The 17,542-nt window shown below is 42.0% G+C and overlaps 1 protein-coding gene across 1 annotated transcript in view; it reads right to left on the minus strand.

The window, feature by feature from the left end:
- The window catches only part of PAPPA (pappalysin 1), a 283,134-nt gene that overhangs the window by 19,020 nt on the left and 246,572 nt on the right, over positions 1-17,542 (minus strand). Inside the window, exons 18-20 of the mRNA XM_020990609.2 lie at positions 17,299-17,446; positions 12,145-12,254; positions 6,844-6,915 (exon numbers count right to left, since the gene is read on the minus strand). Coding sequence (XP_020846268.1) covers positions 6,844-6,915; positions 12,145-12,254; positions 17,299-17,446 — 330 coding nt within the window. The remainder of the gene's footprint in view (positions 1-6,843; positions 6,916-12,144; positions 12,255-17,298; positions 17,447-17,542) is intronic.

Raw genomic sequence — 17,542 nt, forward strand, 5'->3', positions numbered from 1 at the left:
CAGGTTCTTTGTTTCCATAACCAAAGCTCTTTCCATGATCTAAGAGTCCTTAACCATGTTTGTGTGTGTGTGTGTGTGTGTGTGTGTGTGTGTGTGTGTGTGTGTGTGTGTGTGGTATATGTTTATCCACTTCTCAGAATAATATTTTAAAATACATAAAATACATAAGATTCTTGTAGGAAATACTGAAATATAGTTATTAAAATATTTTTTAAAAAGTTTATGAATCCCAAGTTACGAATCGTTGTCATGTGCCATCCTATCAGTCCTACCCTTGGCATTATAGGGAAGTATGTGGTACCATGGAAAGCACATTGGCTGATATTTATTCACTCTGATATTGACTACCTGTGTAACTTTGGGTAAATCACATAGCCTCCGTTTCCTCATCTGTAAAACGAGGGGGTTGGACTAAATGACTCTGAAGTTCCTTCTTACACCAGATCTCTGAGCTGCTAGACGGCACAGAGGATAGAGAGGTAAGCCTGAAGTCAGAAAAACCTGAGTTCAGATTTGACTTCTGACTTTAACTGGCCATGTGAATCTCAGTAAGTTACTTAAACTCTATCTGCCTCAGTTTCCTCAACTATAAAATGAGAATGACAATAATAGCACCTACCTCAAAGGGTTATTGTGAGGATCAAATAAGACACTATTTGTGAAGTGCTTAGCACAGTACTTGGCACAAAGAAGTTACTATGTAAATGCTTATTTGCTCCCCTCTTCCCCAGACCTCTGATCCTAGTCTATGGTGTAAGATCCCTTCTATCTCTAACATTCCATGTGCTTGAATCCTTTCCAACTCTAACACTGTTTTATGTTCTGAGGTCTACTCCAGCTCTAATATTCCCTGTTTTCCATTCTAACATCCTCACATTTAATATTCTAGATTCTGTGAGCTTACTTCCCTGTTCTAATGTTTAGAGTAAGCTCATCTTGGTTCCTGTGGCGGTATTCGAAATCTCTCTGAGGGTTTTTGAGAAGTGGCTAGGCTCTCATTAACCCTGTTGACCCCACTTTTTCCTCCCCCAAGTCTCCCAGGGCCTAGTACTACCAGGTTCCTTTTCACCACCTCCCTCTTGGTGTCTAAAGGAAGAACAAGGACTGACCTCCCCCCTAGAAATCTCTCTAAGGAAGGATGAGCTAAGAAACTATTCAGAGCTCAGAGCTCATGTGAGTGTGTGTGGCTGAGTGATAGGAGGACTACTCTATGATTGCTTTATTAAGTTTATATTATACCAGATGCACCAGAGCCAATCAATAAGGGCTTCAGTTCCCTTTTCCCCTAAGGAGGCCTGCTTATGACCTAACATATATTAAGGAACCAAAAGAGTTGCATGCCAGGACCTATCCTGGGAATGAAAGGAGATAGTTTGGTAGAAGATCAGCCATTTTATAATAATAGCTATCCCAATTTTTAAAATGACTGTTTACAAATCAACATGTAGTAGACTACTGGATTTAGAGTTAGAAGACCTAGGTTTTTAATGTTTGTTTTGCCACTTACTACTAATGTGATTTGGGGTAAATCTCTACTTGTCCATTCCTTTACCTATAAAATAAGGGTGGGGGAAATGACCTTTGTTCTAAATCTGTGATCCATCTATTTTCTGCACAATACCCCCGAAAGGCAGGTACTGTATGGTTTGTTGTTATACCCATTTCATAGAGAAAGAAATTGAAGCTCAGAAAAGTTGTGACTTGCTTATAGTCAAAAGGTTAGTAAGTGGCAGAGGGGATCAGATTCAAAACCAGGTCATCTAACTTTTAGATATAATACTTTCCTCACAATATCATGCTTTTGGGGTTTATACTCTGATACCATTGAGGAATCAGCTAAAGAAAAGACAATGAAGGCCAAACTTGGTGGAGAAAATGTTATATTAATTATTTGTAAAAAGATGCAACTGTTAAAAATGTAAATTTTGCCCTTGAATGCCCAGGAATTCAAACAGAGGTCTGTTTGCTTGTAAAACCAACATATCAGGCATATTAGGGTTTTATATGATATACAAAAAACAAAATATATTATTAAAAGAAAGGAAATAAAAATGGCATTGCTTCATACAGTTCTTTCTGCATTTCTTCATATTTGCCATTTTATGGCACCATGCCCTTCCATTGCTATATGAGAATTTAGTCAACTATTCCTCCTTTCATTAAAACTTATAAGTTATTTCCACATTTGCCCTATGTACATCAAATAAAGTATCTAAGAATATTTTTATACTGAGAGGAAAATCTAGCTCACCTGAAGTAAAATGAACTAGAAATAACTAGTTCCTTCATTTTCCAGGCAAAGAAAGGGCCTCTTAAAGGATGTGAAGTGAGCTAGGCTTTCCAAGAGGCTAAGGTGAACAGGGAGAACATTTTAGGCATGGGGTCCAGCTTGTAAAAAGGCCCTGAGTTGGGAGACGGAATGTCATGGATAGGGACCAATAAGTCAATAAGTCAACGAAGAGTACATGAGGGGGAATAAAGCAGTATCACCCAGTAAAGATAAACTACAGCCAAACAGTAAAGTGTTTGAAATGTAAAGGAGAAGCTTGTTTTGTACCTTAGTGGCAATAAGAAGTCACTGGAGCTAGGTTTTTGTGACACTACTTAGTCATAATTGCCTTCCTACCTCTCTGATGAATCTTTTTCAGCCTTTTTTTTCTGCATATTCATCCATGTTTGTGCCACCCTCCTGCTATTTTGGGGTCAATCAATAATCTTTTGAGCAGTGGAGTTATATGGTTATCCCAGTGCTTTAGAAATATCAGTTTGGCAGCTGTGCAAAGGATGTGGTGTCAAAGGAGTGGAAACTAAGGGGGATGGCCATCAACTGGGGAAATGAATGAACAAATTATGGTATATAAATGGAGTAAAATACTATTGTACTATGAGAAATGACATGGGAAGATTTTGGAGAAACCTGGGAAGATTTTTATGAATTGATGCAGAACCACGAGAACCATTTATACTATAATAGTAACATTAATTAAAAAAAAAAACTTTTGAAAGACTTAAAAACTGTGATTGAACATTATTCCAGAAGACTCCCACCTCCTAAAAGAGAGGTTTGGGATTAATATGTAGAATAACACACAAATTTTGGGACATGGAAAATATGGGAATCATTTTGCTTAAAATGTATATTGTTATAAGGGTTGCTTTTCTTTTCATTTTTTTTTCAAGTGGGGGAGAGAGTGATATAGAGGAGAGAAAATAGATTATTGTTAATTGAAAAAAAATTAAAGAAAAACAAAGAGAAGAGGGAGGGAAGAATGATTGAAGAGGTAAGCTTCTGGAAGAAAAGGGAAGGGATGTAACCAAGGACACAAGTGAAGAGACTGGTCTTGGCAAGAAGAAGGAGGCACCTCTGCATTAGAGATTGGAGTAAAGAGGGAAAGAATAGATGATGATGTCGAGATGATTAGAAGTATGGAATTGGGGGGGAGCTCCCCTGATAGTGTCCTTAAATCTTTGGGGTATACATCCTCAGTTCCTTTAACCCATCCCCATACATCATAAACTCAAGAACCTTTCCCATCCTAGCTGCCCACCCCTGGATGTGTGCCAATTTTAAAATGCCCTTCTAAAATTGGCATTGAGAACTGAACATAATATTCCCGATGTGGTCTGACTAGGGCGTACTGGGGACTATCCCCAACTTATTCTTGGAAGCTATGGGCTCCTACCTGAGGCCTAAAATCACATGGGCTTTCACTTCACATTCTTGTGTCCCATTAAACTTCTAGATCACTTCAAATGCTACCATAACTTTTCAACTAAGCCTCTGTCTTGTATATGTGAAGTGAAGGTTACTCAGCTCTCAATCACAAAAGCTGAAAATCTTAAAGCTTTGGTACCGGTTAAGAGATATGTGGTGAGCTTTAAAAAAATTTTTAAAAATTAAAAAATCAGACTTCAGGAATTCCAGACTGGTCTGTCTCGCTTTACTGGGAGAGGGGCCTAGCTGCTCTCATTAGTCTGCTCACTTTGTCTCTCAGTGGCTCTGCAGGGCCACCACTGTTCTAAGCACATATCAGAGCGCTGGGGGAGGAAAAGAGCAGTAATCTCTTATCCCTGTGCCAGGGAGATAACAATCAGAGCATAGTCAGGTGAGGGCCTCCCTGAGGCCACTAGTGCTGAGTCAAAGGAGAGATTGAATTCTGCTGTCAAATTGTCCACTTAAACTGCTGATTGAGCAGTCTCTTTAGTAAGGGGGTGACAGGGAGGGGAACAATACGTGTGAAACTGAAAAAAAAAATACAAAGCATTTGGATAACTGTGGCATTTTCCTGAAATGCTGAACTAGTCATAGTTGCTGGAGGGTATACCAGGTGACTCTTTCCCTGGTTATTTTCATTTCTGTACCACAGTGGATAGCAGAACTAGTGAAGGGGCTGGGCAAAAAGTGATGACAAAAGCTGGAGATCTGGGCTCTGGCCCTGAGATGTCACAGGACATCCCCCTGGAGAATGCAGTGGTGTATATTTTTATGTCATCTCAGAATTTTGAGCTAAAAAGGAACCTTTAATAACATTTTTCATAGTGAGGATGATACTTCATATTAACGTAAGAGCTTTAAGGTTTACAAAGCACTTTCCTCCCTGTGAGGTTGGTGGCCCGTGTTGTTGTATTCCTTCCATTTTTACAAATGAGTGAGGTGAAGCCTAGATAGGCTAAGTGACTTGCCTTTATCATGCTTCATTAAGCATCACACATTTACTAAGTAGCTGAGGAAGGGTTGGTTTGAACCCTGGTCCCACTGACTATAAGTCCATTCCTCTGGCCTCTACACAAAGCTGCCTCTAAATCCAAATCCAGTGAACTTCCCTGCTATTGTAACTGTGGGATTCAGAGGAATCTTTTATGATTTTCTCTTGATAGTATAGGAAGAGCATTTGAATGGAATCTTATGCTCATCTCTATACACTCTCTAGGAGGGGTGAGGGAGTGAGTAGTAAAATCCTCCAAAGTGAGCCTCACACCATTCCTACCTAGGAAGGAGTTCATTGGCCAAAAAACATTGGCTGTAATTGGCCAAAAGAAAGCCTCCGGAGAGACAAAAGTTGACTTACAGTTGTTTATCTTGATGAGTCATTATATACATCAAAGAACTATGGAACATGGTGTGATGAAAATTCATCAGAGTCTTCAGAGCAGTTAACTAGAAGCTGTGTAAGGATTTGTAGAATAATGTGCTCATAAGGTTTTGGAGACAGTCATTCTGTGTCTTGTACCAAGTAGAGATGATATGACCAGCTTTTGATAGGAGTTTGTGAAAAATGATTTCTCCCTTGAAAGAACCACCATCTCTACTTCTTACACTGATTAGCCCAATAGCCTCTCCTTTTGGAAGCTCACGCCAACATCCACATCTGTCTCTTGAGGAAATATTTCTAGTCATCTTACTTCTTGAAAGTTATGGAAGAATTATACCTCCCCTCATTTGCAGGTTGGTTGAAATTTTGCAGATTATCATCAGAGACCTGTCCCCTAGACAATTTAGGACATCATCCTACCGAAAGTGTCAGGATCAGCCATCCAGCCCCAGATGCCTGAAGTGACTGAGATCAGATGGGGACCCACTGGATCGAACAAGTATCTCTGTTTCTGTTCAGTGACAAAAACAAACAGACCAGAGACAGCTCTCCTGAAAGCATCAGGTCAGCCCTTTTAAAGCTGTCAAGCCTCCTATCTGATGATCCCAGCAAGAGAGGAGGTGCATGTAATTATGTTCAATTAATAATGAGATTATTTATGTTGCCAAAGAACCTCTATTTTCCTTCATAAATCTCTCTCCATCAAGGACCATAGCCTCTGTAGTAGAACATTCATCCTTCATTGAAATGTCTTCAAAGAGGATTAAGAAAACAAACAACAATTAGGACAGACATGGTGTGAGCATTTAACTTTTGTACCTCAAGAATCCAGAGGGATCAGCGTAGAGAAGACTAGAATCAGGGAATCTTGCAGTTGAGATAGGCTTTGAAGGTCACTAGTATGGCTTCCTACTACCCTCCCTGGCAAGAAGTCAAGCAAATTCTGCTTGAATATATCCAGTGGCAGGAATTTCCCTATCCCAGAAAACACTCTGTGTGCTACTGGATTGATGTTCCAAATTCTTTAAACTGAGCCAGGATCTGCCTGCCTGTCACTTTCATCCATCGGCGTTAGTTCTTCATTCTGTGGTTGCACAGATTAAGTAGGTTTCCTTTTCTACAGGAGGAAGTTGCAAATATTTGAAATGGGTTGTCGTGGTTGTGGTGTTTGTTTGTCCTTTGTTCTCGAAGAGGACCTTTTGAAGAAGCACGAGTTTGGCAATCCCACCTCATGTGAAGACAGGTGATGAGATCACAGCAATCAAGCTAGAAGGGCCTCGGGGGCTGTCTATCCTAACTTGATTGTTTTATGAAAGAAGCAACAGGAGAAGTTAAATGACTTTTGTAGCTAGGTCAGAGAGGCACCTGGGTGGAGCAGTGGATAGAGCCTGGACCTGGAGTCAGAAAGATCTGAATTTGAATCCTGACTCAAATACTTACTAGCTTTGTGACCCTAGACAAGTCATTTTACCTCTGTCTGCCTCAGTTTTCTCATCTGTAAAGAAGGGATAATAATAGCACCTACCTCCTGGAGTTGTGAGGATAAGATGAGATATTTACAAAGCACTTTGTAGACCTTAAAGTGCCATCAAAATGGTAGTTATTTTTGCCCAAGTTCACACAGGTAGCAAGTAGTAGATCTGGAATTCAAATCTGGGTGGCTTGACTCCAAATCCCTTACTCTTTTTAGAAATATTTCTGTTTGGAGAGCTACAGAGAGTTTTTTTTTCCTTCCCCTTGTGATACCTACCTCACAGCCTTTTACACAGTGAATCAGAGATGGGTGAGGATACCACTTGAGTCCAGCGGTGCAGACAACTCTCTGAAGGGAAAGGGGGAAAGAGAGAGATACAAGAGAATTCAGATGAGGTACCCTTCTGTGTGACTGGACCATTTTTAATCCCCTGACTTTCTCTTGGACTCTCCAAGGCACAGTCTCCCTCCTGGCATTTATTTGATGCATTAGCCCAGACGCTTGCAATAACAAAAATCTTAAGATTAAACTAATATTTGCGGTTTACCCAATGTGTCATAATTCTATATTTCACTCACAAAAGTGAGGGCAGCCCGGGAGAGAGAGATTTTTTTGTTTTCTTTTTTGTTTTGTTTTGTTTTCCCCCAAGGCTCACAGACTAAGTAATATAGAATCAGAGATGTTTTCCAAGAGGTCCTGTATTGTTGCCCAACACGTTTACCTCAATGTGCTGATTGGTTTGGAGTTAAGGAAAAAGTAATAGTACTAGTATGGTGGTAGTAGTAGTAGTAGTAGTAGTAGTAGTAGTAGTAGTAGTAGTAGTAGTAGTAGTAGCAGCAGCAGCAGCAGCAGCAACGTGTGTGTTTGTGTGTGTTCCAGCTGAAGGAGGGCATATGTGTGTACATATATATATATGTGTGTGTGTGTGTGTGTACATATATATGTGTGTGTACATATATATACATATATGTGAACAGATATATGCCAATACATGTGAAGACACAAACATATGTGAATATGTATGTGTGCATGTATGTGTATTTGATAGGCACCTGAACCCAGGCCTTCCTATTTCTGAAGCCAGCTCTATCCACTATGCTACACCATGTTCAGCTGCTAGTATCTTGCCCTCTCAGATTATCTTCCATTTACTCTGTATATATCTTGTATGTATGTGTACCTAGTTATGGTCTCTCCTATTAGAATATGTAAGTTCCTTGAGTTCAGGGACCATTTGTATCCTTGTATTTCCAGAGTTTAGTGGTGCCTGGTACATACTAAGCACTTAATAAATGCTTGCTAACTGACTGACTGATTCAGAGTTCCCTAAATTATAAATTAAATGTCACAGATTTAATCCCTGTTTATTGTCATTATCATTGCCCAATATATTCTGATCTCACTACACCCCACACAAACATTGAATACCTCTTGAACACCTTAGAAACAAAAAAGAAAAAAATAGCAAAACCCACCAAAGCATCCTCCAAGGCTGACAGTACATGCAGTGTGTTCTATACTGAGTGCATCCTCTTCAAGGAGGTTATTAATAATAAGAAAATCCCAACTTTTCTAAGGTGAGGTAGTGGAAAGTATATGCAAATTGGAGTTTTCAGAGCTAAATTTTTAATCCAGGATCTTCCACTTCCTATCTGTGTCACTTTAGGCAAGCCTCCTAATCTCTCTAGGCCCGTTTCCTAATCAGTAAAATGAGGGGGTTGGATTTGATGACCTCTGAGGAGCCTCCCGGCCCTAGATCTATGACCCTACAAATCACTAATCTGTGGGCCCCAGTTGTAAAAAGATGAGGTTGAACTAAAGTTCTAAGAACTAAGGTTCCTTGTACCTTTAAATTCTATTTCTCAAGTTGTCGTGGTAAAATCAACAACGTAGGACCTCTCCTCTTTTTCTGACTCTCTTCATTCCCATGACTACAACTCGGTCCTTCTTCCTCTAAATCAAAAGGTGTTGGGGAAAATTGCCTACTTTCACTCCTACAGAAAACAACCATGAGACGTTAATCACATTTCAGTACTAGTGCTTATAGGGGCTAGAAGGGGGCATTTGCTAATAGTTCAAGACTTCAAAAACACAGGGATTAATATCAAGTGGGGACTTGATGGCCCCTGCCCCTCCCCCTGTTTATTTGAGGGCTAATTTAATCCATCTGCAAGAGAACTCCAGTGTGTTTTTACAGTTTCTGTCATTTGAGGTTTACCTGACGTGGGTTCAGAAAAAGGACTTTTATACTATCTACATGGGGCTGTTTATCTTTCCGACACTCTTGGATTTTCCACTATTACTCAGGCTCCCTGTGCCCCACCTGTCTCACTACAGGGCCTGTCTGTGTGCAGGGGGAAAATGGGAAAAGGGACAGATGGAGAAAGGGTGGGGAGTTAAGAAGGGGAAGGCAGCAGGGTTGTTTATCCCACAAGCAAGGGAGACCGCAGAGCAGGCCCCTCGAACGTCAGCTAGTCAGCTACGCTCCTGGTGCTGTAGACAGACATCTGGAATACCACCACAGGCAGCGAGAACACTTTGGTTTATTGCCCTAGGCATTAAAGGAAGAGAGACCACCTCACCCATGCCCCCTCTCCTGTGAATTGTCCCCCAACACTTTTTACTTATTGCTTGAAAACAAACGTGTGGAAGAAGCTGAACCAAAGGTAGCAGATAATGCAGGGGAGGTCAAGAACCAAGGAAAACTGGGTCCCAGGGTGAAGCAAGGGAAATTGAAGGACATGGAGAGAAAGATAATTGAGCTGGAACGAAGGAGACCCAGGTTCCAGTTTCAGTTCTGTCATTAATTCACTGTCTGCCTTATATCTTTTCATATATTTATGTCTAGTCTCTCCCATTGGACTGTAGGTTTCTTGAGGACAGGAACCACACCTTACATATCCTTCCCACATTCTCTAGCAGAGATAACATCATAGGTGTTCAATAAGCATTTATTGAATGACTTGTTGAATAAAAGAATGAATGAGTAAAGCTATTTCTAATGCCAGAATGTGTGGGCATTTTCATTTCTTGAGGCAAGAAAACCCTATTTTAGCTCATCTCACAGATATAAGACCATTGGTACAACAAACTTGTATGAAACCAAAAAACAGAACACATTGCTTAAGAGTCAGGGCAGGCTTGGTGATTTCTAATCTGCTAGATCAAAGTACCAAAGCAACCGAGATACTGAACACTGGAGTCACCTTTAAAATATAATTATGAAGTGTTAAGTTAAAGCTAGAAGGGATATTAGAACATGGAACATGAGAACATAGAATATGCAAACTACAAAGGACCTTAGAAGAAAACATTAGACTATAGATTACAAGTCATTAGCGTGGGAAGGAACTATCAACTCTATTTAGTCCAGCTGTCTCATTTTACAGATGAGGAAACTGAGGCCCACGGAAGTTGTGACCAATGAATCTGCAGCCCAGAGAAATGCACTAACTTGCCTAGGCTTACACAGCCAGCTAGAACGTGGGTTTTCCTGGGTTAGTCTTCTCTCCATCCTCATAAGCCCTATCTCACCTTGAGAATTGTACCAACTCAAAGCAACTGGAGAGAAATTCATTTCCTAATTTGCCATTATGGTCCATATTCTGAAATTCCAGCCTCACCCTCTAGTAGTAGAATAACAACTTGGCCCTGCGATATCCTAAGGAACACTTTGGACTGTAAATGGCCCCAATTCTATATTCTCACAACAGGGGAGGCAAGGGCATAGTACAGACCCATATTTTCCACTGTATTCCTGGAAATCATCAATCTCCTCTCTCACCCTCCTCCCCCCAACCCCTTTTCTACCACTTTTTTTTTCTTCCTTCTGGCTAATGAGGCCCCCAGGGATCTGTGGAGGTCTAAAATTCATTGCAACTCCCTGTGAACACTGGTATCAATAAAGGAGGGCAGGCCCTGAGAACTGGGTGGGGGCTGGGGTAGAGGGGGTAAAACTGAAGGCTTTCAAAGCCTTGGTTTTATTTTGTTCTAAAATTACAACAAATCTCTTTAATTCCTAGAGCTCCAAGAGGGGCCCATTTGGTGGAGATAAGGGCTGGGGGGGGGGCAGGATTTCCAAGGAAGCTGACACAGGCCTGGCCTGGTCAGTAACATAATCAGAGTCTGGAGTGAAGGAGACACTCATGGGACAGGGAAGTTGCTGTTCCATTCTGGGGGATGGGGGACAGAGGCTACTTCAGGAAATGCTGCCTGTATACGTACTTAGTGCAGACGTACATCCATACATGTGTGTTTATCTGTGTGTATACGCAAACATATGAGGTAAAGGGGGTGGGGCCACATAAAGACACATAAGCTTTCAGGTACATGGGGTGATGAGAATGGGAAGAGGCTCAGTGAATGAATACCTTAGCTTTGGAGTACAGTAATGAGTGGCGAAGTGTTTGTCTGGGAGTTTACATGTATGTTTACTTCATATGATGACAGAAGAGAGATGGCCAGGAGGGGAGAGAGAAAGGGTAAAGAAGGAAGTCAGTTAGGTGGGGGGAAAATGAGACTTGAGAGAGGGGAAAAGAGGAGCATTAGAGAGGAGAGGGGGAAAAATGCCTAGGCCAGTATATGATGTGCTGAGTAAGGCATCTGAATTAGTCACCTCAGCTTGTTTGAGAAATGGGACACCTTCTGTATCGGGTTTTCTGTCTATCCACAAAGAGAATCTGCACTGGGCAGAGAGCAGTTCCCGTGCCAAAGGCTCACACCCTCACTTTATAGCCAGAAAAAAAGTGAGAATGAATGAGAACGTGAAACCATAGGCCCCCATGCCCCACTCCATTTCCTTATTGCAGGGTTACAAGGCAAAGGCCCAAATCCCATGGCACCCTCCTGCAGTTCTCTAGCCCAGATCCCTATAGATACAAGCTTAGAGCTTGGAGGGAGGGACAGTGGTAGATGAGCAGCCTCATCTCAGCTCTTGGGCCTGGATTGAGTTACTCAGGGGTGAGAATAGTTGGAAGCTTCAAAGTTGAATCTTTTAGAAGGGCAGAGGCAGAAGCCCTTTCCCCCAGGTTTTCTCTTATTCAGGGACTATATCAAATCAGTAAGTATTCGCCCAGCCCAATGTTATGTACTGGGAAAGATGCTGTATTTTTTTTTAATGTAGAAAAACTTTTGCCTTCTAGAAGTTTATAGAGAACCAGAGAATATAAGAGCTGAATGACACCTTAGGATAGACCTTACAACACAGAATGTTCAAACACAGAATGCTAGGGTTGGGAGAAACTTCAGAAAATAGAAGGTTTGATCATAGAATGTTAGGGCTGGAAGGGAATTTAGAATATAGAATGTTAGAATATTGAGCTCAGAATGTGAGATCTGGAAGGAACAAAAGTTATTTAATCCAAACCCTTCATCAGAGAAGGGAAGAGCACAGATTAGACTCCAGGGCTCCCAGGCCAGTGTACTTTATAGCAAACACCAAGCCATCTCACCAGGGAGCAGCACATCATTTTTCACTTTGCTCTTCTGTTCAAAGAGCTAAGCTCCTCCAGGTCTGGCCTTCTGCTAAGGAACCCAGGAAGCCAAGGGGTGGAGAAGGTTAGAAACCGAGCCACTCACCTCAACTCGAGTAGGGTTCATCCAGTGGGGGATGTCCCGTACGGTCATGTTGATGGGCAGAATGATGGACTCACTGTTGTGGTCCAGGCAGGAGGTGGCACACTCCGCTCCTGAGCAGCCAGCCAGGCAGAAGAGGAGAGAAGAAGCAAAGAAAGGAGCAGGTTAGGTCTCCTGCCATCTCATCAGTCATCATAAGAGCACACATAGGCTCCCCTTTCTTTCTGGCAGCGCAATTCCTGTGGTGAGCCACAGCAGGGCCCTTTACCACTCCATGGGGAGATGAACCTTATGGCTCCACCCCACAAGGGTTCTGACCACCACGCCCACAGCGTGAGCATGATGATCAAAGACACTTTTCTTGTGGGATCTCCAAGTAGCACAAATGGGCTGCTGTAGGAACTGAATACCCCTGGGGGACAAGGTTGATGGGGGGAGGGAAGTGCCACACTGTCTCCCACAGAGCAATGGGAGGAAAACTCTTGCCCTTCCCTTGAGGAAGGCCAGTATTTCCCTGTCAGTCATGGGATCACAAAATCTGAGCTTGAAGGAACTTTAAAGGAAGTGAAAAACACTCATGCAGCACTTTAAGGTTTGCCAAGAACTTTGCAAATATGTTCTCATTTTAGGTACTTAAGAACCCTAGGATATAGGTGTTATTATCATCCCCATTTTACAGATGAGGAAACTGAAGCAGACATTGAGGTTAAGTGACTTGACCAGGGTCACACAGCTAGGGAATGTCTGAGGTAGGATTGAACCTCAGGTTCTTCCAAATTCAACATTCTATCTAGCTGCTTCTAGGCTAACCCATTCACTTCTACAATACCCCTAGCAACGGGTCATCCAGACGTGGTCTGAAGATCTCTAGTGGGGGAAAAACTCATCCCAAGGCAGTCTATTATACTTTTGGACAGATCTAATTGTTGAGAAGGTTTTTTTTTCCTTTACATTGAATCAAAATGTTAATCAAATTTGATTGATTGATTGATTGTGATCTGACTAGGGGAGCTAGGTGGCACAGTGGATAGAGCACCAGGTTTGTAGTCAGGAAGACTCATCTTCATGAGTTCAAATCCAGCCCCAGATATTTACTCGTTGTGTGACTCTGATCAAGTCACTTAACCCTGTTTGCCTTAGTTTCCTCATCTATAAAATGAACTGGAGAAGGAAATGGCAAATGACTCTGGTATCTTAGCCAAGAAAACCCCAGATGGGGTCATGAAGAGTTGGACATGACTGAACAACAACCACAACAAATCTGCCTTTTTGTGATTTCCACTAGTGAGTAGTTTTACTCTTCTGGAGCCAAGCAGAATAAGTCTAATCCTTCTTCCTCAGGACAGCCTTGCAAAAACTTGAAGTCATTTATCATGTCTACACTATATTTTCTCTTCTCCATGCTACTCATGTCCAGTTCCTTCAACTCAGTCTTATGCAGAATGATTTTTCAGTCCTCTCATCCCTAACATCAAACCTATATGTCCTAGAGAATGATCCTCCATGGTGGACAAAGTATCATAGAATCAAGAACTGACAAAACCCCTTGGGAGATTAACTAGTGTGTCTCTCTGTCCTAGGGACACAATCACACCCAAGAGGGGTGACATCTGATGTTTTTAAATACCTACCTCAATTGCTCATTGAAATGTTTGACATTTCTCATTATGAGGAAATTAATCCCCCTCCATTTATAACCTAAATTCATTCTATGTTGATCTACTCTGTGAAGAGGGGGTGAGGGAAAGCTGCTTATCAGCTTCCATAAAAAGATCCCATTAAATTTGTATAGACAGGGTTTGAAGTGTAGAGAGGGCAGAGAATTCTCTCCACTATGATTCTTTCCACTGGGTTGTACCATGTAAGAGCTAGAAGGGACCTTATGCCAGAAAATGGAAGAACTGAAAAAGACCTCATAAAGTTAGGTAGTTCAAGTCCCTCACTTTACAGAAAAGTGATGGAGGAATTTACCCAGGGTCACACAATCAACTAGCAATAGGAACAGGATTAGACACAGGCCTTATGGCTCTGCCTGTGTTATTCTTTCCAGTAATTGACTAACACATATTGCTCTAAATATAATAAAGCCCAGATAGCCTCTACATTGCTGGCAGGCTGGAAAGGGTTAAAAAAAAAAAGAATAGCTCTTCGCTGTGGGATGTTTATTTTGTAGGTGTTTCCGGGTAAGAAGGCTCTTTCTGGTCTGGGATGTGTTGTGGGGTGTGTGTGAATGTGTGTATGTGTGTGTGTGTTGTGTTTTGGCTTTGAGAGGTAATGTCATGTAGTAGAAGAAAGCACTGACTAGGAGTCAGAAATCCTGGTTTAAAGTCTAGTTATGTGGGAGAGAGCCCTAAGAGAGCCTCTGTGCCTCAGTTTCCTATCTGTAAAATAAGTTGTTAATGTTGTTCAGTTGTTTTTCAGTTGTGTCCAATACTTCATGACCCCATTTGGAGTTTTCTTGGCAAAGATACTAAAGTGGTTGACCATTTCCTATTCCAGCTCATTCTACAGATGAGGAAACTGAGGCAAACAGGGTTAAGTGACTTGCCTAAGGTCACACAACTAGAGGCCAAATGTGAACTCATCTTCTTGACTTCAGGCCTGGCACTTTATCCCCTGTGCCATCTAGTTGTCCATAAAGTAAGTAGGTTATACTAAATGGTTTCCAAAGTCTCATCCAACTCATACTATTTATGGATTGATAAACTAAGAAGAGGAACTTAAAGCCTTGCTTCTAACTGGACAGGGACTGGAAAAAAATGGAAGAGAAGGTAGAAGATAGAGGAAGAAACAGAAGGCAGTGGGGTAGAAAAGGAGAGAGGGTTAGAAACAAGGAAGAGAATAGTGTCACATGTGAAATGAGAGAGGACATGAAAAAGGAGAGTCAAAAAGAAGGATCTTAAGAAAATAAAAAGGAAAACATATTTCAGGCATAAACTATTCAGTGTTTGTGCCTTGTTAAGATCCCATTCTGGGGGAGATTTTCCAAGCAGACAGATTCCTGAGATGAGAATTAGGGGGTTGTGACTTCTGTTCTCTTGAAAAAGAGGCAACCTCTTAGAGGTAAACAAAGGTCATCTTATCTCAAGGGTAAAAAGCATTGTCAAATTAGATGTGATACCAGCTCTGTGCCTGCAGATATATTTATATGCATTCTCTCTCCCTCCAACTCCCTTTGCCTTCCCTCCTCCCGTCCCAGTTAGCTATTTCTGCTTAAGGAACAGGTCTGCATTGTTTTGATATATGAGTAGTAATTGGCATCATTACAGAGTGGTGATCTCATCCAGGTTCCTGCCTCTACTCCCCTAGAGAATGAACGGCAGCAGTTTTCTGATGACTTACGACAGTTTTGAAATTCACTGGAGCCTCAATATTACGCCGCCCCCTGTCCCCAAGGGGCCATGCTGTGGGGCCTTCTCCTGCTTGAGGATGGCTTATAATGAGGTGCCCTGGGTCCTTTAGGAAATGCCTCTCTCTTGGACTCTTGGATGGGGTCCAAGGTGACCTTAGATCAGATTTGCCCTGTACCAGGCACCAAAGAGCTCTTTGGCAAATAAATTTGAGCTGAGGGTTTCAGATCCATAAGAAGCAGGTCCAAGGCCAAGGGAAAGAGTGTTGGGCAGGAGGAGAAATGAGGCTAGTGACTCGCCTTCTCTGCCTCCTGCTTCTCAGGTTTTTAGATCATAAAAAAAAATTCCTTGGGTAGGGGAAGGGGGTGGAGAGGGACAGTTTAAAAAAAACTGAAATGTTGAACACCATGAAAATATTTTTCTTTTCTTTCTTTGAGAAAGAAAATGCCAAACAGGGCAAGAAACTATGTCATAATGATGAATATCGTAACAACAACTACTCATATTTCTAGAGCATTTGAATATGTACACAATATTTTCTTCACAAAAAGCCTATGAGGGAGACAGTGTGAGCACTGTTGTTGTTGCAGTCATTTTAGTAATGTCCAACTCTCCATGGCCCCATTCGGGGTTTTCTTGGCAAAGATACTGGGGTGGTTTGCCATTTGCTTTTCCAGCTCATTTTACAAATGAGGAAACTAAGGCAAACAGGGTAACATATCTCACCTGAGGTCACCCAGGTAGTAAGTATCTGAGGCGAGATTTGAATTCAGGAAGATGAGTCTTCCTCACTTCAGGCCCAGCATTCTACTGACTGTGCCACCTAGCTGCCCAGCGTGAGCATTATTTCCCCTGCTTTCTTACCCCTCCTGTCCCTTTATATAGATAATGAAACTGAGGCTCAGATCAAGTAAGAGTCAGCTATGGGGAGTTAGAATCTACCCACCCACAAGATTCTGGCAGGGTGGGAGATGCTCTAAGTTAGAGTGTATCCCATGTCCCTGCATGCTTGTCCCATTTGCTTTATCCAAATTAAAAGTACTTCCTCTTCTCCAAGTTTTTCATCATCCTTAATTAGTGACTCTGCTCTTCATTACCAATACACAGACAGGGCTGGCTTCACTGAATTCAAGCAGAGGCTGGAGAGCTGCCTGTCAGGGATGCTGAATCCTGCCCTGGGTGGGAAGTTAGACTAGATCATCTCAAAGTTCCCTTCTATAACCTAAGATTCTATATTTCTCTTCTCCAAGGCCCAAAAGTTTGGAGGTTTGAGACTGGCAAGGCAGTTTTCTCGCATCAGCCTTGAGAGACAGATGATGCAAATACTATCTTCCTTTTACAAACAAGGAAATACACTGAGAGGTTTAAGTTGACTTGCTGAAGATCATTCAGCTGGTGGCTAAAGTAGGGACCAGAGTGCAGACCTTTCAACTCTGGTTCCTGTATCACTAAACTGTGATACATCTACACAGGACTTTATTCTGGGTCTTTAAACATTATCAGGGGAAAAAGAAGTAGAAATATGGAGGCTGAGAAGTTATATACTTAGATGGAATTACAAATATTGGAAGGACTTCAAATGAGAAGCTTTCTAAGACAAAGTGATCCTTTGGGTAAGGGGCATTCAAAAGTGTGTCCTGAGGTGCACCAGGCAGGATCTATGCTCCTCAAAAATTGGGCCCAATCCCACCAGGGTATACCACCAACACCACCATCCCTATCCCATCTCTCTTTCACATGACCAATCCCGCTGGGGGAGGGTTACCATACATGTCCACAACAGTGACCCCACCCCTCCACCTCATACCTATTTCATAGCCGCCGGAACACTGCAACTTGAGGTTGCTGTTGAGTTGATCAGGTAGGGAACACTGGCCATGCATTTCTTTGCAGACGTGGAATGAGCCACTCCAAGTGCCATCTTTTCGGCAATGAATCACATTGCTCCCGCGACTCTGAGAGACAGAGTACAAACAATCAATCGACACATTTGCATTAGACATCTGCTTAATGCCAGATGCTACACTAGGTTATGGGGATATGGAGGCAGG

The sequence above is a fragment of the Phascolarctos cinereus genome, unplaced genomic scaffold (assembly GCF_003287225.1).
Source record: "Phascolarctos cinereus isolate Bilbo 61053 unplaced genomic scaffold, phaCin_HiC Scaffold_2;HRSCAF=192, whole genome shotgun sequence".
NCBI lineage: Eukaryota > Metazoa > Chordata > Mammalia > Diprotodontia > Phascolarctidae > Phascolarctos > Phascolarctos cinereus.